This window comes from Pelodiscus sinensis, chromosome 33 (assembly GCF_049634645.1).
Source record: "Pelodiscus sinensis isolate JC-2024 chromosome 33, ASM4963464v1, whole genome shotgun sequence".
Taxonomy (NCBI): Eukaryota; Metazoa; Chordata; order Testudines; family Trionychidae; genus Pelodiscus; species Pelodiscus sinensis.
The window spans coordinates 2280936-2296304 of record NC_134743.1 but is presented as its reverse complement, the minus strand read 5'-3'; the positions used below and the strand labels follow the sequence as shown (position 1 = coordinate 2296304).

The following is a 15369-nucleotide window of genomic DNA, read 5'->3' as shown; positions in this document are numbered from 1 at the left end:
ATGAACACAACCCACCACTTTTAAATGGATCAAACACTGGCTGTCTCAAAATGCAACTGAACGGGGAGCAATCGAGTAAGTTCATTTCCAGGGAAGCCCTTTCAGAATCAGTTCTTGGTCCTCCACTGTTTAACATTTTTATTAATGACCTGGAAGAGAACGTAAAAAGATGGCTCAAAAATTTGGGGGTGATAAATAACGTAAGGGCCACTACTGTCCCTTAGATTCCTACCTGGGCTGCAGCCAGCAATTGTAATATTCCAGCCAATTCCAAATTTCACCAGCTCAGAATTTCTCACACTCCATAGCATTTCCATTTTCTCCTGTTCATTACATGCACTTCTACTACTACTACTACTGTAAAATGTCTTCACCTTACCTCTGGCCTCATTACATTTATGAGACCTTCTGTCTGCAGTTGAGTATGGTGTTATGACTGACAATGTTTAAATTAAGAATCCACTGAGGCCTTACAGACTATGATCAAGTTATCCCACAGTAACAGACAAAGTTTTTTCTAATCCTTTAATCATCCTCGTGACTCTTCTCTAAACCCTGGACCATTTATCAACATCCTTCTGGACTGGCAGACATGCTCAGTAGAAACAGGGCTCTGACGGCGCAAACACTTTTAATGCAAGAGTTTTTGTGTTAAGTATTTGTGCAAGAGAGTGTCTACACTGGCATGTGCTTTTGTGCAAAAGCATCCGTGCCAATGTAGACGCTCTCTTGCGCAAGAAAGCTCTAATGGCCATTTTAGCCTTTGGGCTTTCTTGTGCAAGAAATTCACGTTGCCTGTCTACACTGGCCTCTTGCGCAAGAACAGTTGCACAAGAGGGCTTATTCCTGAGCAGGAGCAGGGGAATTCTTGCGCAAGAAGCACTGATTTCACACATTAGAATGTCAGTGTTCTTGCGCAAGAATTCCCCGCCAGTGTAGACAGGCAGCATGTTTTTGCACAATGCCAATGTAGACACAGCCATATTGTTTCTTTCCACCCAGTTTATTAAGCAATACAGCTTGCTCTGAATCACTGGCCTGTCCTCTTCCTTTTTTACCTCTACCCCATTTTGTGTCATCTGCAAACTATCAGTGATTTCGTTTTGTTCCAGGCCATTAAGAAAAGCTACATAGCAGAGGAGTCAAGCAGCAATCCCTGCCACCCCCCCAAGAAAAACAAAATGTTTTAATTCAGACAGCATGAGATCTTTAATATATGTCATTCCACCTGAAATCTCCCATGATCAGTGTTCTCTCTACATATTATAGATCAGGAACAGGGTGGCTGGCTCCTTCCACACCTAGTGTGTGTGCTGCAGCAGACACCATTGGATACTCTCTTGTGCTTTATCTGTTAGACACTGACCCATACACATTCACTATCACTTTCTGCTGTAATCATTGTCTAAAAAGTTGACCTGTAGTTTCCCTCCCCTTCTGCCCATTTGATTCCCCCTACTCAAATAGGTTACAACCATTGGTTTTTAACATCCTAAACATGCAAATCATCCCCACAGGTTTTACCAGCCAGCTCAAACAAATAGGAGTGTTGTGAGCAAGACACAAGAAGTGACTCTCCTGCTCTACTCTGCTGATTAGAACTCTGCTGTGTCCCAGTTCTAGGTGCCACATTTCATGAAAGCAAGGGACAAACAGAAGAAAGTAGAGAAGAGCAACAAAAATGGTGAAAGTTCTAGAACAGTGGTTCTCAACCAGGGATACGTGTATCCCTAGGGTACTCAGAGCTTTTCCTGAGGGTCATCAACTCATCTAGATATTTGCCTAGTTTAACAGGCTACATAAAGACACTAGCAATTCATCACATGCTAAAATGTCATACGACAACTTTTTTATACCGCTGTGTAGTATACATTGAAATGTACAATATTTATATTCCAACTAATTTACTTTATAATTGTATGGTAAAAAATGAGAAGGTAAGCCACAGTGCTGGAACATTTTGTATTTTTATGTCTGATTTTGTAAGCAAGTATTTTTTTGAAATGAGGTGAAACTTGGGGGAATGCAAGACAAGTCAGATTCCTGAAAGGGATACAGTAGTCTGCAAAGGTTCAGAGCCTAGAAAACATGCCCTGTGTGGGAAGACTAACAAAATGAGGATAATTTAGTCTGGAGAAGAAAGAGGGGATAGAACCATTTTTAAGGACAAAAAGACTTTTACAAAGAGGGAAAAAACTGTTCTGTAAATCTCTAATAGGAGAGGACAAAAACAATGGGCTTGAACTGAAGGGCAGTTTAGGGAAAGCTTTGTCAGGGTGGTGATGCACTGGGATAAATTATTTAGGGCGGTTGCAGAATCTCCCTCCTCGGAGATTTTTAAGAGCAGGTTAGACAAACACCTGGCAGGGAGGGTACAGATAATACTTCGTCCTGCTAGGAGTACAGGAAACTAGACTAAATCTCTCAAAGTCCTATGAACTGAAATTCTTGTGTTGTGACCCAGGCTCGTCCCAGTGGGACGGAGGCATTGAAGGAGCGAGGTAATGGCAGGCTGTATTACCAGAGCTGGCGCTTGGTTTGGATTCTGACCTGTACACACACAAGTTGTTCCGGTTTAAACTCGTCCATCAGTTTAAACCCAACTTACAGCGGATAAACTTCCACCTTATAAGTTCAGTAGCCACAAGTCCAGCCACCCGACTGGAATGGAACTTGTGTCTGAGAAAAGGCCCAGGCTAGTGCATGGAGACCCCCGAGCCCTGGAAGGAGCCTGGCCTCTTAGCACACTGGGCCCGCCTACCCTAAGAGCATTCACCTGCCCATCCAGCAGAGGGTGGAGAGAGCTGGCACTTCCTTAGGAAAGCCAGAGCTTAAGCCTCCGTGTCCTCCAAGCCTTACTCCTCCCCCTTTCCTGCTGGCTGCAGGGGCAGGCCACAGCCTTTCGGAGGGGGGAAGCACAGCCGACAGCTATGTCCCACAGCGACAATTCCCAGGGTGGGGCGTTGGTGGCCTCGCACTGCTCACTCACCCACTCCCCCCGCCCTGCGTCGCAGGAAAGCTCCAGTTTCCCTGGGCGAGGATGCAGGTCCTTGCTGAGGCCTCCTTCCAGATGCCCAACGTAAGGCTGCTGCAAGAGCTAAGGAGGATTTGTTTTTATTATCCGACGCTGGCATCTTAAAAACAGAACAGCAATGTACAGCTTTGCTACACGGCAGGGTTGGGGCCTGCAGCGCCCGCCACAGCAGGGGGACCGGGACCCGCGCTGCGCTGGGACCCACGCACTAATGGCGGTAGTGAGGGCTTCTGGACCGGGAGCGTGAACGCCTGCAGAGGGAGAAGACAGGCTGGTTAGAGCAAGGAGGGGAAGTGTGCAGCCGGGGTCAGGCGGGGGTTAGGAGGGCCTACGCTGGCAGCCAGACAGCACTCTGCCTTTCCTACAGGGGCAGCAGCGCCCCCGCAAGCTCTCTGGCCCTGGCACAGGCCGCACTGCGCTCCTGACTCCCTCCCTCTGAACCTGGAGGGGACAACTGGGCCCCAGCTGGACAAAGGGGCTGTGCTGCCTGCCCCAACTGAGCAGCACCCCAGAGTGACAGCTCCCCCCATTCCTGCCACACGTGCAACTGCTCTGCACAAGCTGTCACGGGCACGCCGGGCCTTCCTCGGCCAAGGCTGCGCTGCCCTTCGCTGCTGCAGGGCTAGGACACACCCTGCCTCCACTTGTATGGAGTGGGCTCGGAGGAGCCCGAGGGCATTGAGGGCAGGGGAGGGGCACGAGTGGGGCCAGCAGCCTGGGAGGCAGCGGCCGGAGGAGCCTGAGGGTGTTGAGGGCAGGGGAGGGGCGCGAGTGGGGCCAGCAGCCTGGGAGGCAGCAGCCGGAGGAGCCGGCAGGGTGTTGAGGGCAGGGGAGGGGCGCGAGTGGGGCCAGCAGCCTGGGAGGCAGCGGCCGGAGGAGCCTGAGGGTGTTGAGGGCAGGGGAGGGGCGCGAGTGGGGCCAGCAGCCTGGGAGGCAGCGGCCGGAGGAGCCGGCAGGGTGTTGAGGGCAGGGGAGGGGCGCGAGTGGGGTCAGCAGCCGGAGGAGCCGGCAGGGTGTTGAGGGCAGGGTAGGGGCACGAGTGGGGCCAGCAGCCGGAGGAGCCGGCAGGGTGTTGAGGGCAGGGTAGGGGCACGAGTGGGGCCAGCAGCCTAGGAGGCAGCGGCCGGAGGAGCCTGAGGGTGTTGAGGGCAGGGGAGGGGCGCGAGTGGGGCCAGCAGCCTGGGAGGCAGCGGCCGGAGGAGCCGGCAGGGTGTTGAGGGCAGGGGAGGGGCGCGAGTGGGGCCAGCAGCCTGGGAGGCAGCGGCCGGAGGAGCCGGCAGGGTGTTGAGGGCAGGGTAGGGGCACGAGTGGGGCCAGCAGCCTAGGAGGCAGCGGCCGGAGGTGCCGGCAGGGTGTTGAGGGCAGGCGCGAGTGGGGCCAGCAGCCTAGGAGGCAGCGGCCGGAGGAGCCAGCAGGGTGTTGAGGGCAGGCGCGAGTGGGGCCAGCAGCCTGGGAGGCAGCGGCCGGAGGAGCCAGCAGGGTGTTGAGGGCAGGCGCGAGTGGGGCCAGCAGCCTAGGAGGCAGCGGCCGGAGGAGCCAGCAGGGTGTTGAGGGCAGGCGCGAGTGGGGCCAGCAGCCTGGGAGGCAGCGGCCGGAGGAGCCAGCAGGGTGTTGAGGGCAGGCGCGAGTGGGGCCAGCAGCCTAGGAGGCAGCGGCCGGAGGAGCCGGCAGGGTGTTGAGGGCAGGCGCGAGTGGGGCCAGCAGCCTGGGAGGCAGCGGCCGGAGGAGCCGGCAGGGTGTTGAGGGCAGGCGCGAGTGGGGCCAGCAGCCTGGGAGGCAGCGGCCGGAGGAGCCAGCAGGGTGTTGAGGGCAGGCGCGAGTGGGGCCAGCAGCCTAGGAGGCAGCGGCCGGAGGAGCCGGCAGGGTGTTGAGGGCAGGCGCGAGTGGGGCCAGCAGCCTGGGAGGCAGCGGCCGGAGGAGCCAGCAGGGTGTTGAGGGCAGGCGCGAGTGGGGCCAGCAGCCTGGGAGGCAGCGGCCGGAGGAGCCAGCAGGGTGCCAGGAGACAAAAGGCAGGTTTTGGGTCCAATCTCTTCACTCTGGCTGTCATTTTCTACCCATTTTGGCGGTGCTGCTGTCGCTGGCAGCAGAGCATGCCAGGTCTATGAGGACATGGGGAGGGAGCCTGACTGGTTCTGGAGGCCGCCAGCCCCAAGGCTAGGGAATGGCTGCTAACAGCTCTCCAGGAGCAGGGCTGGGAGCTGCAGGCAGCTGGTTACCTCATCCCAGGTGCAGAGACACAACCTACCTCCTGGACGACCCATAATCCCGACCTGCAAAGCAAAGACCCAGGTTACAATTCAGAGATGACTCCTCTGCGCTGGTGGGCACAGGGTTAGGAGAGGCAGCTCGCCTGTGGGCACCACCACTCGGCAGCCAGGAGAGGGGTCACCCAGTTGCTCTGCAGAGCAGAAGAGCATTTCCGGCAGCTCTCAGCTGGGACCTCCATCCCTCCACGCTTGCGCTGGGTTACAGTGACCGAAGGGGATTCAGTGCTGCTGCTGACAGGGAGATCCACCAGCTGCTCTGGGGAAGGGCCATACTGAACAGCACAGGCCGTGCCCTGCAAACAGGGGCGGGGGCTCTGGCTCACACAGTCCCACTGACCCCTTTGCTACTACTGATGAGCGCCAGGCTACGGCGGCAGTTTCATTACGATGTCGCTCAGCACCACCACTGGGTCCCTCTGGACAAAGTCTCACGCACTGGCTGTCTACGAACGCAAGGACTTGAGAGCTGGCTTTTCCCTAAACACACAGGCCAATATCTTCCAAAGCAGCTCCCACCTTAGGCTCCTATCTAGGCACCTGTGTAGCGAGGTTCCCCAGAAGCTCCCACAACGTCAGAACCCAAGCCCCAGGGACCAGGCTGCTGACTGAATCCAGGAGCTGCCTGGGAAGGAGGGGTCTGCTGCAACGCTCGCATGGGCCGTTTTGGTCCCCCGGGGCCTGGGCTGTGGTGCACAATGATGCTGACCAGCCTCTCCGCACAGGGGCGTTTTAAGAGGGACCCATCTTAGCAGAAAGCCAGGCCGTTAGCTCTGAAACCGCCCAACCTCAGACTGCAGCGTCCAGCGCGAGACATGCGCTTTACACCTGGAGCGTCTAACGGGGCAGCCAACTGCCAGCCAGCCGGAGCCAGAACAGGCGGATTTCACTCTTCAACCTTCACATACAACCTAGAACAGGGGTGGGCAAAAGGGCCTCCGTGGGCCGGATTTGGCCCGCCAAGCAGGTGGATCCAGCCCACTGAGGCCCTGCTGCTCCTCCACCCCCAAGGCCAATCAGGGCCTGGGGGCAGGGGAAGCTGCGTGAAGCTTCCTTCGCCCTTCCCCCTCCCTGCAAGGAACCCGCGGCACTTCAAAGTGCCACAAGCTCCTCGCAGGGCGGGAGGCAGCTTCCCGCGCTCCCCTGCCCCCAGGCCCTGATTGGTGGGGGAGAACGCCAAGCCTCTTCCACACATGGGTGCCTAGTGGGAAGGGTGGCACAAGGGCTCCCCACCCCCAAACCAATCATGGTCTGGGAGTGGGGTAGCCCCGCCCCCTCCGGGGTGGCCCCCAGGCAAAAATTATTGCCCACCCCAATCTAAAGTCTTGATTCTTATTCATCTTGACCCAGCTCTGTCCTGGGGAAAAGGGACGCCCTGTCTATGGCAGGGTTCCATGGGGCACTGACCCGCCGGCAGGGAGGCCGGAAGCAAGCAAATGGCACTACTGCCCAGGGACAGCATGCACCACGCACCACGCTTCCCCCCTCCCAATGTTCCCGCTCATTTTTCCCGTCCACGTGCAGAACAGATTGTGTGCGCACGGAGGCGTGCGCGGACGTGCACCACCACAAACAAACCAAGCAGCAGGCGCTCTGCTGAGCAGCTGGGTGGCATGAGCGGCTGCACAAGCACCCACCTTGCAGAGCACACTGCCTCACACCCGGACCCCCCAGGGGCTGCTCTGGGGGCAGGAGACCGACCTCAAAGGTTCTGGGAGTGTGGGGCTCAAGTGAAAAATCAGGGGCCGCTTCTAAAGCTTTAGGCCCTAGCCCAGGCCTGGGCAAAATACGGCCTGTGGGCCGGATCGGGTCCGCCAAGCCACCGGATCCGGCTCTCAGAGGCAGCAGGGAGCCCCAGGCAGGCTCCCCAGCTTGCCCTGAAGCCCTGTGCAGAAACGCGGCTGCAGGGCTCCGCTTCTGTTTTAAAACTGGAGGGGAGGGGGGAAGTTTTAGGAGCTGCAGAAACCAGACAATGGGAGCTGCTGTTGGAATAACAGGCAGCTAAGAACCACCACACCCCCCTCCTTGACTCAGTTATTCATGAAGCCCATGGCCAGGCAAGCTCTGCAGGCAGGCAGGCTAGTTTGGCAGTTGGCAAGTAAGTCTCTAGGCCACAGCCTGCCCCTGGCACCCCAGCCCTTTCCTGCCCCAACTCTCTGCCCCCCTGACTCAACATACCCAAATCCTCTGTCCCCCTCTTACACTCACACCCCCTCCCCCTCTTACCCTAGGTCACATCCCAAACCCCTGCGCTCCAGTCCCCTGCCCTAGGTCACAACCGCCTGCTTCATCCCAACTCCCTCCCAGACTCCAGTCTCCCTCCTGCTCCCCAGTCCCTTCCCCCAAGCTCCCTTCTGCACCCAGCCTCCATCCCAGACCCCACGTCTCCATTAATATCACTGAAGAAAGTGGCTCTCGACCACTTTCCAAAATCTTAGATTGGCCCCTCCCCCACCCAAAATTATTGCCCACCCCGGCCTAGCCTCTGGGACCCGAGGCAGCGTGCAGAGCGCATGCTGAGGATGCAGAGTGACAGCTGCTGGACACATGCACCATGGCGTCGCTTCCCAGCTTAGCTCCTAGCCACTGCAGCACGGAGCAGCTCTCTCCAGATCTGCCCATAGCTCCCAAGAAGCAGCTGCCCCCTGCTCCTTCCCTCCCCACTCTGGCAGCTCAGGAGTCCCTTGCCAGGGCACAGCCACGCTGTGGCTACTCACTGTATCGCGGGGACGGGGACCGGCTTTGCCTGCTGTATTGCCTTTCCCATTCCTCCCGCTCCTTCTCTCGCCGCTCTCGCTCCCTGCAGAGAAACGAGGGATTAGCGCCCACCCGGCAGAGAACACGCCCAGAGGACAACGGGGGAAGCAAGAGAGTTTACTTCATTCGGATTTTCCGGGCCATGGCTCGCAGCTCATCTTCCCGCTCCTGAAAGAGAGAGGCAGGGATCAGGCAGACGCCACACGCCGTGCACAGGCAGCCACTGCACATTCGTTCTGTGGGCAGAGCTGGGCTGTGACAGAGCCCCCCAGCTCAGGGTGAACCCCAAAACACACACACACACACACACACACGGCAGTGCTCCCTTAACTTCGCTCCCCGCCCCATCCCCAGGGTGCACGCAAGCCCTGCTCTGGGGCGACAGCTCTGAGCCCTCCTAACTAGGCAGAGGGGTGCGGGGAGAGGCCTTTCCAATCGGCTGGAGCAACCCCGGGGTGTGAAATGGGAGCTGTGGCACAACCGCGTGGTTAGAGGCAGAGGCAGAGGAAGACGCACGTCATGGTGCTGGGTCACATACCTGCCTTTCATGCTCCTGCTGCATCATCTTCTCTTGCGCTGCCTTTTTGTCGGCTTTGACTGAGAGAGAGAGATTGAGATTTTAAGCGTTTGCCGTGAGGCCAGGCCAGAGCGGCAAGCAAATGGCACAATGAAGGGATCCTGCTTACACTGCCTGTTGAGGGCCTTCTGCATTCGCAACTTCAGCTTCTCCTGTGGAGTCAGCTTTGGCTACAAGGGGGTCAAACAGAGACATGTTATGGAAAGGCACAGGAACGTGGGCACTGCCAGACAGGATCAGATCCAGGGAAGGCCTCTCCAACACAGGCCTACACCAGACGCCTCTGAGAAAGAGACAGGAACCGGGGAGCAACTTGCTCTGGCAGGTCTCATCCTGATTCTTGACACATAGAGATTGATTTAGGCCCTGAAGGAGATTCTCCCTCTCTTCCTACGTTGTGTTAACTAGACTAACTCAGGATATTCTTGTCAGCCACAAAAATGCCAGTCTTTCATTGCATCTTGCCAAATTTTGGGGCTCAGCAATATCCTGTGTCATTGAGTTCCACAGATCAACGCCCATATTTTCTTCCAAGGGCTGTCTTCATCCGTTTTCAATTAGCGCCTTCTAATGTCACGGAAACGTCCCCTCGTTCTAATGCTGGGAGACAGGGCGAAGCTCCCCATCTCCCTTCCTGACCAGTCAGCAATTCAGACTCTCTTTTGTCACCTCTTATTCACCTTCTCTAGCGGAATGTCTACTCTGCAGTCAGAGAGCGAGATTGGAGACACGCTCAAGGCTTTGACTGAACTTGATCAAAGTTAGCTAGTGCAGAATTCCCAATAGCAGGGGTAGAGGCATGGACCCGCTGCTCGAGCAAGGCTAGGGTGCAAGGTAGCTAGATCAAAGCCTGCAGTGATCCCACTTCTAACTGCAGTGTGAACACCCCCTAGGGAATCAAACCGGATATTTTCACTCCTTCCAGCCAGGAGTTCGAGGCCTTTGACCACGGTTACAGAGTTGTAGATTCCAAGGCCAGGCAGGACTATTTCTTAGAACCAGCTTTTAGAAAACCCTCCAATTTTGATCTCAAAGTTCCAGAGCCGGAGAATTTGCCATGACCACTGGCAAGCTGTCCCGATGGTTATTTACCCACCCTGTCCCCATCTGAACTTGTCTAGTTCAACCCCAGCCATCAGACCGCGTTAGACCTTTCGCTGCTAGACAGAAGAGCCCGTTATTAAACATTGCTTCCCCACACAGGTATTTGCAGACTGATCAAGCCCCACCCGCCTCAACCTCCTGGTCTGCAGTGTCCCGTGGGAGACGGCACCCTGGTTGGTCTCTAGCACACCCTATGGCCAGCCAGCCAGAAACAAGAGGCTTCACCAGTGAGGAGAATACACAACCCAGCCAGCAGGGACCCACTCTCAGGCTTGTAGGGGCTAAGGGCGACCCTCCATTGTCCTAGCAAAGATGGGGCCAGGCACTGGGCAGAGGCTGCTGCTCTTCTAAAGGCTTGGGGCCTGGGGGAACTCAGCCCCGCCAGCTGTGTCTGCTGATGCAGCCAAGGAGGAGACCAGCACTAGCAGCACTGCAGGGGCTTGCTAGCGTGCGCAGCTTTCCATACCAGCTAGGGGAAGCCCAAGAGCTCAAGGCCAGCTGGCAGCAAGGCCCTCGATGCCACAATTCGGGCTCCCTAGAGCGAAGGAAACCAACCCTCTGATCTAACATCCTCCACCCTCACACGGGAATTCACTCTGCTCAGCATGTGGCCTGGGCAGCATTGTGCCACAAGCTACAGGCTACCACCAGGTGAGCCCTCCAGCACCGAGGGTGCCACTGCCAGCAGAGCGCACCCAGGCCTTGACCCCCACTCTGCAGTGGCATGGGACCACTGCACTGCATCAGGGTAAGGCCACGGGAGTGCTCTTCTGGCAAGACGGATCAGCCCATGACGGGGCAGCTGCTACGTGACTGCCCCGCTCAGCCTGGCGCTCGCCTGACCCCTGGCACCAGGAGTTCACACAGGCAGGGTCAGAGGGACCTCGCGTCTCTGGGGACAGCGCTGATCTCTCCCAGGGATTCTGGCCAAGGACGTGTGTCTAACACCCATGGCATTAGCCTAGCCTCAGCGCCATTCACCGATGGCCTGGGGGCCACTTCTGTTAGCTGTGCAGACACTTGTCCACAGACTGAGTGTGCGGATTGCGGCTGTCAGTCATGTTGATTGACACTTCCCTGGTGCTTTAGCAAATCTGATGGATTGGCCCAGCGCATTAAGCAGGGAAGGAAACATGTTTGACAGTCGCCCTGGGGCTAGACACAGCTCCCCACCAGGAATGTGCCTGGCCCATCTACACCTCTGGCTCACTCCCTTCTGACACACACCGGGTATCTGACAGCCTGAGCAGCACATGCCAGCTCCCTGCGGTAGTGGTGGCATGAAGACGGCCTGCAGAGCGGCAGGCAGTGGGGGGCCTGGGTAACCCCAATAGTACGTGCACCCTTGCTCTGCAGAGCATCCTGCTGCCCACCCACACATGGGGCACCTTGCTTCCCTGGGGGTCCAGCCTTAGGACCTAAACAACAGGGAGTTCATGGGGTGCCGCTCCTTCCCAGGCACAAGGAGGAGAGCCAAGAGCCTGCTGCCCGTTCCTGGAGCGCCAGCGCGCACCTGGGAACCTCAAGGACACAAGGGCCAACAGGAGCCACCATGGGCTGATGTGGCCATGAAACCAATGACCCTGAAGAATCCAGCACCTCCCTCTGTGGCTGGAATACCTTCCTAGGAGCTCTGCTGGGAGCCAGCCGTGCTTTACATCAGGAGCCTCGCCCTGGGGCTCGCTGCTCCAGCCTATGGGCAGCAGGCACCAGAGTGATGCAGGAATCCCCAGTTGCGAAAGCACCAGGAGGTTTGTCCCAGGAGCTGAACAGGGGGCCTGTCCCAGCTGCTTAATCCCCTGGGACAAACTCCTGGAGGGACTGAAGCACCAGAGTGGTTTTCATGAACAGCAATAATTCCAAAGCTTGGCCCCCCTGCAACCCAGCTTAGCCAGGGCCCTACAGGACACAGATTCATCTGCTTACAGGGGTCACTGACGGTGGGTTACCTGTGTTGGCCCCAATGCAGGCCAACCCCATGCCCCACACTACAGATGGGCTAGTAGCCAGCGGCATGGGCTCTCTGTGGAGCCAGGAGGGGGAGAGGTGTCCTCTGTGCCCAGGAACACAGGGACCCGAAACTGCCCCCCACGTCACTCAGAGCTGAGACGGCTGTTAACCCCTCGCCCAGAGGCAGGCTTGATGGCGCTTGCCTACGCCGGCTGCTATCCAGTCTCGGTTCTGAGGAGCCCGACCGGGAGAAGCTTTGGTTTCCAACACAAGCAAAGAGCCCGATTTTCACGCAAGTCCCTGCATCTCCTCACTCCCGGGAACTACGGGGTCCCTTAGTTTTGCTGCAGTGATGTGAATTAAACAGGTGAGGTTAAATTCTTACTGACTTTGGCAGCTCCTGTCTCTTTACCACCAGCAGTGTCAGCCCTAGAGGGGGAGAAGAGCAGCGATCAGACGCCTCGTGGCGCAGACGGTCCTCGTCCGGCAGGGTGACACGCCCAGCACTTCTAACCACCCCCGTCCCGGGCAGCCGCCTCCTTTCCCTCCGCACCCTGCCCAGTGCCAGCGCTCCCCAGCCCCTCCTGTGGCAGGGCTCACAGCCCCACAGCACGCAGGAGGGAGGCCGGGGGAGAGCTCGGCCACACACTCACTTTTTCAGTTTCTCCCCCACAGCTGGGGAAGCTGCAGGCCTCAGCAGTTTCTCTCTTGCTGGAGAAGCTGACGTGCTGCGGCTTCGCGAATCGCTGGGACTCCGGCTGCTCCGACTACTGCTCCAGTGTCTGCCTGCTCTGCCGCTCCGGCGATAGCGCTCCCCGGACCGGGAATGGCTCCTAGAAGTGCCAAGGGCGTCGCCAAGGTTTCCACGCCTTCCCCGTGCCACAGGGCAGGCGAACCCCTCCCTGCCCGCATGCCTTGCAAGCGGGGCACTAGCACGGCATTAAGGCTGCCAATCCCACAGCTGGGAATAACAGAGCGGGGCCAGCGTTGACCACAGCTCCAACCAGAGAGACTGTGACCTCTGAGAGGAGAACCCAGGGAGTAAAGCTGTCACCTCAGCTCCACCCTGCCTCCAGCAGTGCCCTCCTGCAGGCCGCAGCAGCACACGGCCCCCCTGCAGGCGGAACAAGCCACACCTGGAAATTCCTGCAGGCTGCCCCCTCTCCCCCACACCCACGGCACAATTCTGGGCCAGTCTGTTACCTGGACCAGCGACGGGAGCTGTACCGGCGGCCCCGATCGGCCGAGTGTGATCTGGAGCGGCGGCGGCCATCCCGCGAGCCCCCTCCAGAGTAGCGCCGGCTGCGGCTGCGGGAGCGGGAATAGCGGCGGCTGTGGGAGCGGCGGTACCGGCTGGAGCGGTGGTGGTGCCCGCTGCCTCGGTGGGAGCGGGAGCTGGAGCGGGAGCTCGAAGAGGAGGAGGAAGAGGTGGACGGGGAGGAGGAGGACGAGGAGGAACGTCGTCTAGGAAGGGACAGAGAACGCCAACCGTTCATGTGGCGGGCACGGACTTGACGGGGTGCAAAGAACGAGAGCAGCCTGCTGCAGAGCTCCCTGCCCCAGCCTGAGCCAAGAGGAAGGGCGAGGAGGGAAGGAGGAACAAGCCCGGCGGGACCGTCTTTACCAGCTCCTTCCAACACCAGGAAACGCTACAGAGCAGCTCTTGGGAGCAGAGACTCCAGCAAGCGGCTGAGGGAGCCACATGAAGGCAGCAGAGAACCCCCTTCCCGTGGCCACCAGGACCCCTGCAGGTTGGCCTACGAGAGGGCTAGGAAAGGGACCGCAGTGCCCCACATGACTCAAGAGCATGGTCCGGGGCCCCGGCTTCCCAGCAGCGGCCCTACACTTCAGTGGCAGCAAGGACCCTGTGGCTCAGCTCCTCACATTTTGCACAGTCCCCTCCCTGTGGCTAGCAGCTCCTCTCCAGCCCCCAGGGGGAGCCCCCCCAACAGGGGGGACTAGGGCCCTACTGACTCATTCTGCTACCACGATCCTCCACTGCAGGGAGACCGGGGGCACCCAGGCCTGCGCACGCCCAGGGGCTGCGAAGGCCCGTTTGGCTAGAAAGTCCAGGCTGGTCTTGCTCATCTGCCTCAGAAAACTCTACAGGAGACAGTGCGGCTGGCAGCAACTTCCATGGTCCCCGCGCACGCGGGGAAAGCCAGTTGTGCCAGCACAGACTGTTGGCCACTGGCTCGGGGCTAGGTTTGCTTACACCATCCCACCCCAATGCAGAGGAAAAAACCAGGGCTGTATCGCCCCCATCCCACCAAGGCGGAGACCACCCAAGGAGGCACAGGCTTCACCACAGGCTCAGAGCTGCCTGGCACGGCGAGTCACTGGGGAAGCGGTTCTGAGAAAGACCAACAGGAACGCTGGGCTCTTCTCAGCCCCACTGCCTCGGCCAGACCGGCACACCCAGCATGGCCGCTACACATCCTGAGGACTAGGAGAGGGACCCTCTCCTCTTGCCATACAGGCTGTGGGAAGCTCCCCCAAGTGACTCTGCTCCCGGGGCAAACGGGGATTCTGGCTCCTGGCAAGGCTGCAGGGGAGCAGTAACATTAGGAGAAGCCAATGCCAAGTACCAGTTTGAGGGCACCACTCAGCATGTCTGCAGCTCTGTCTCCTGACAGCCTGGGCCAAGAGCAGCGGAACAGGGCGGAGATGGAGCCTCTGGCTCAGGCTAGCTAGCCACAGCCAGGCCCCGGCAATGACTCAGCTGAGGCCCTGCGGGCAGCACAAGCTTGGTCTACACTGTGCACAGTAGGCGCTTTACAAGCCTGTGGGCGCTCAAAGGCCCTGCTTGTCCAGAGAGGGAGCTGGCACCAGCCAATGCGCTGAGAGGGGCTGGGCACCGGAAGGGAAGGAGAACTACAGCAACTTGGGTGGGGGAGGTGAGAAGAGGAAGGGATATTGTGGGCAAGGAGGAGAGCTGCCCCTTTCCTGCTGCCAGATCCCCCATGGCCTCAAGTCTGACATGCCAAAACGAGCTACTCCCTGGAGCTCCCCCACTAAGTCAAGGTTCTGGCTATTCAGGGCCTTCCAGGCTGCAAACAAGCCTCCGGTTCAGTCCCCTTGAGTGCCCCCGATCAGCCACCCACACAGCAGCCGGCCAGCAGGGCTGACGAGGATGGCAGCTGGAAAGGACCGGCTGCCAAGAGCTGCCACTGGGCAGCATCTCCAGGCAGGGCAGATTGGCATGGAGCCATCGGGGGCACTGAGGGTGGAGATGGGCCGGGAGCCCTGCGGAGTCTCTGGTGTTAAGGTTTGGGAAAGCGAGCCAGACGGGGGAGTTACCGACCGGGAGGAGACGCTATGACCTGCTGCAGCGCTGCCCTGGTGCACTTGGGTGGAGCGCGGCTTGCCAAGGGGGACAGCCTTCCCGGGCACTCCTCCGGCCTGAGCAGCAGCTGCCTCCTCGTCGCTGCCCCCGAAGCTGGTGATGAACGTGATCTTCTCTTCCTGGCCGGGGGAAGGCGAGCGGGAGCGGGAGCGGGATTCAGAGCTAGACTCGGAAGGCGACCTGGGAACAATGACAGCGCTGCTTTACTGGGGGAGGTGGCACCTGCCAAGGGCTCCACCAGAGGGCAGTACGCACTGGGTGGATGCAGCTTCTGGACCCCTACCGGATCCTACTGCAGCAGCCCCAGCATGTACCATAATACAGCTCCAGCTGGCCT

The 15369-nt window shown here is 58.7% G+C and overlaps 1 protein-coding gene across 6 annotated transcripts in view; it reads right to left on the bottom strand.

Annotated features, from left to right (window-relative positions):
- Positions 1-3098: 3098 nt before the first annotated feature.
- Positions 3099-15369, bottom strand: part of CLASRP (CLK4 associating serine/arginine rich protein) — a 43751-nt gene continuing 31480 nt past the window's right edge. For 5 of the 6 annotated variants that reach the window (XM_075914383.1, XM_075914380.1, XM_075914384.1 and 2 more), the window contains 10 exons: positions 14991-15212; positions 12890-13150; positions 12340-12519; positions 12076-12115; positions 8742-8802; positions 8594-8652; positions 8177-8223; positions 8016-8098; positions 5280-5304; positions 3099-3285 (listed from right to left, as the gene is read on the bottom strand). In XM_075914383.1, coding sequence (XP_075770498.1) covers positions 3243-3285; positions 5280-5304; positions 8016-8098; positions 8177-8223; positions 8594-8652; positions 8742-8802; positions 12076-12115; positions 12340-12519; positions 12890-13150; positions 14991-15212 — 1021 coding nt within the window. In that variant the 3' untranslated portion in view covers positions 3099-3242. Of the gene's footprint in view, positions 3286-5279; positions 5305-8015; positions 8099-8176; positions 8224-8593; positions 8653-8741; positions 8803-12071; positions 12116-12339; positions 12520-12889; positions 13151-14990; positions 15213-15369 lie in introns of those variants that run through there. The other variant, XR_012898609.1, reaches the window with a different exon arrangement.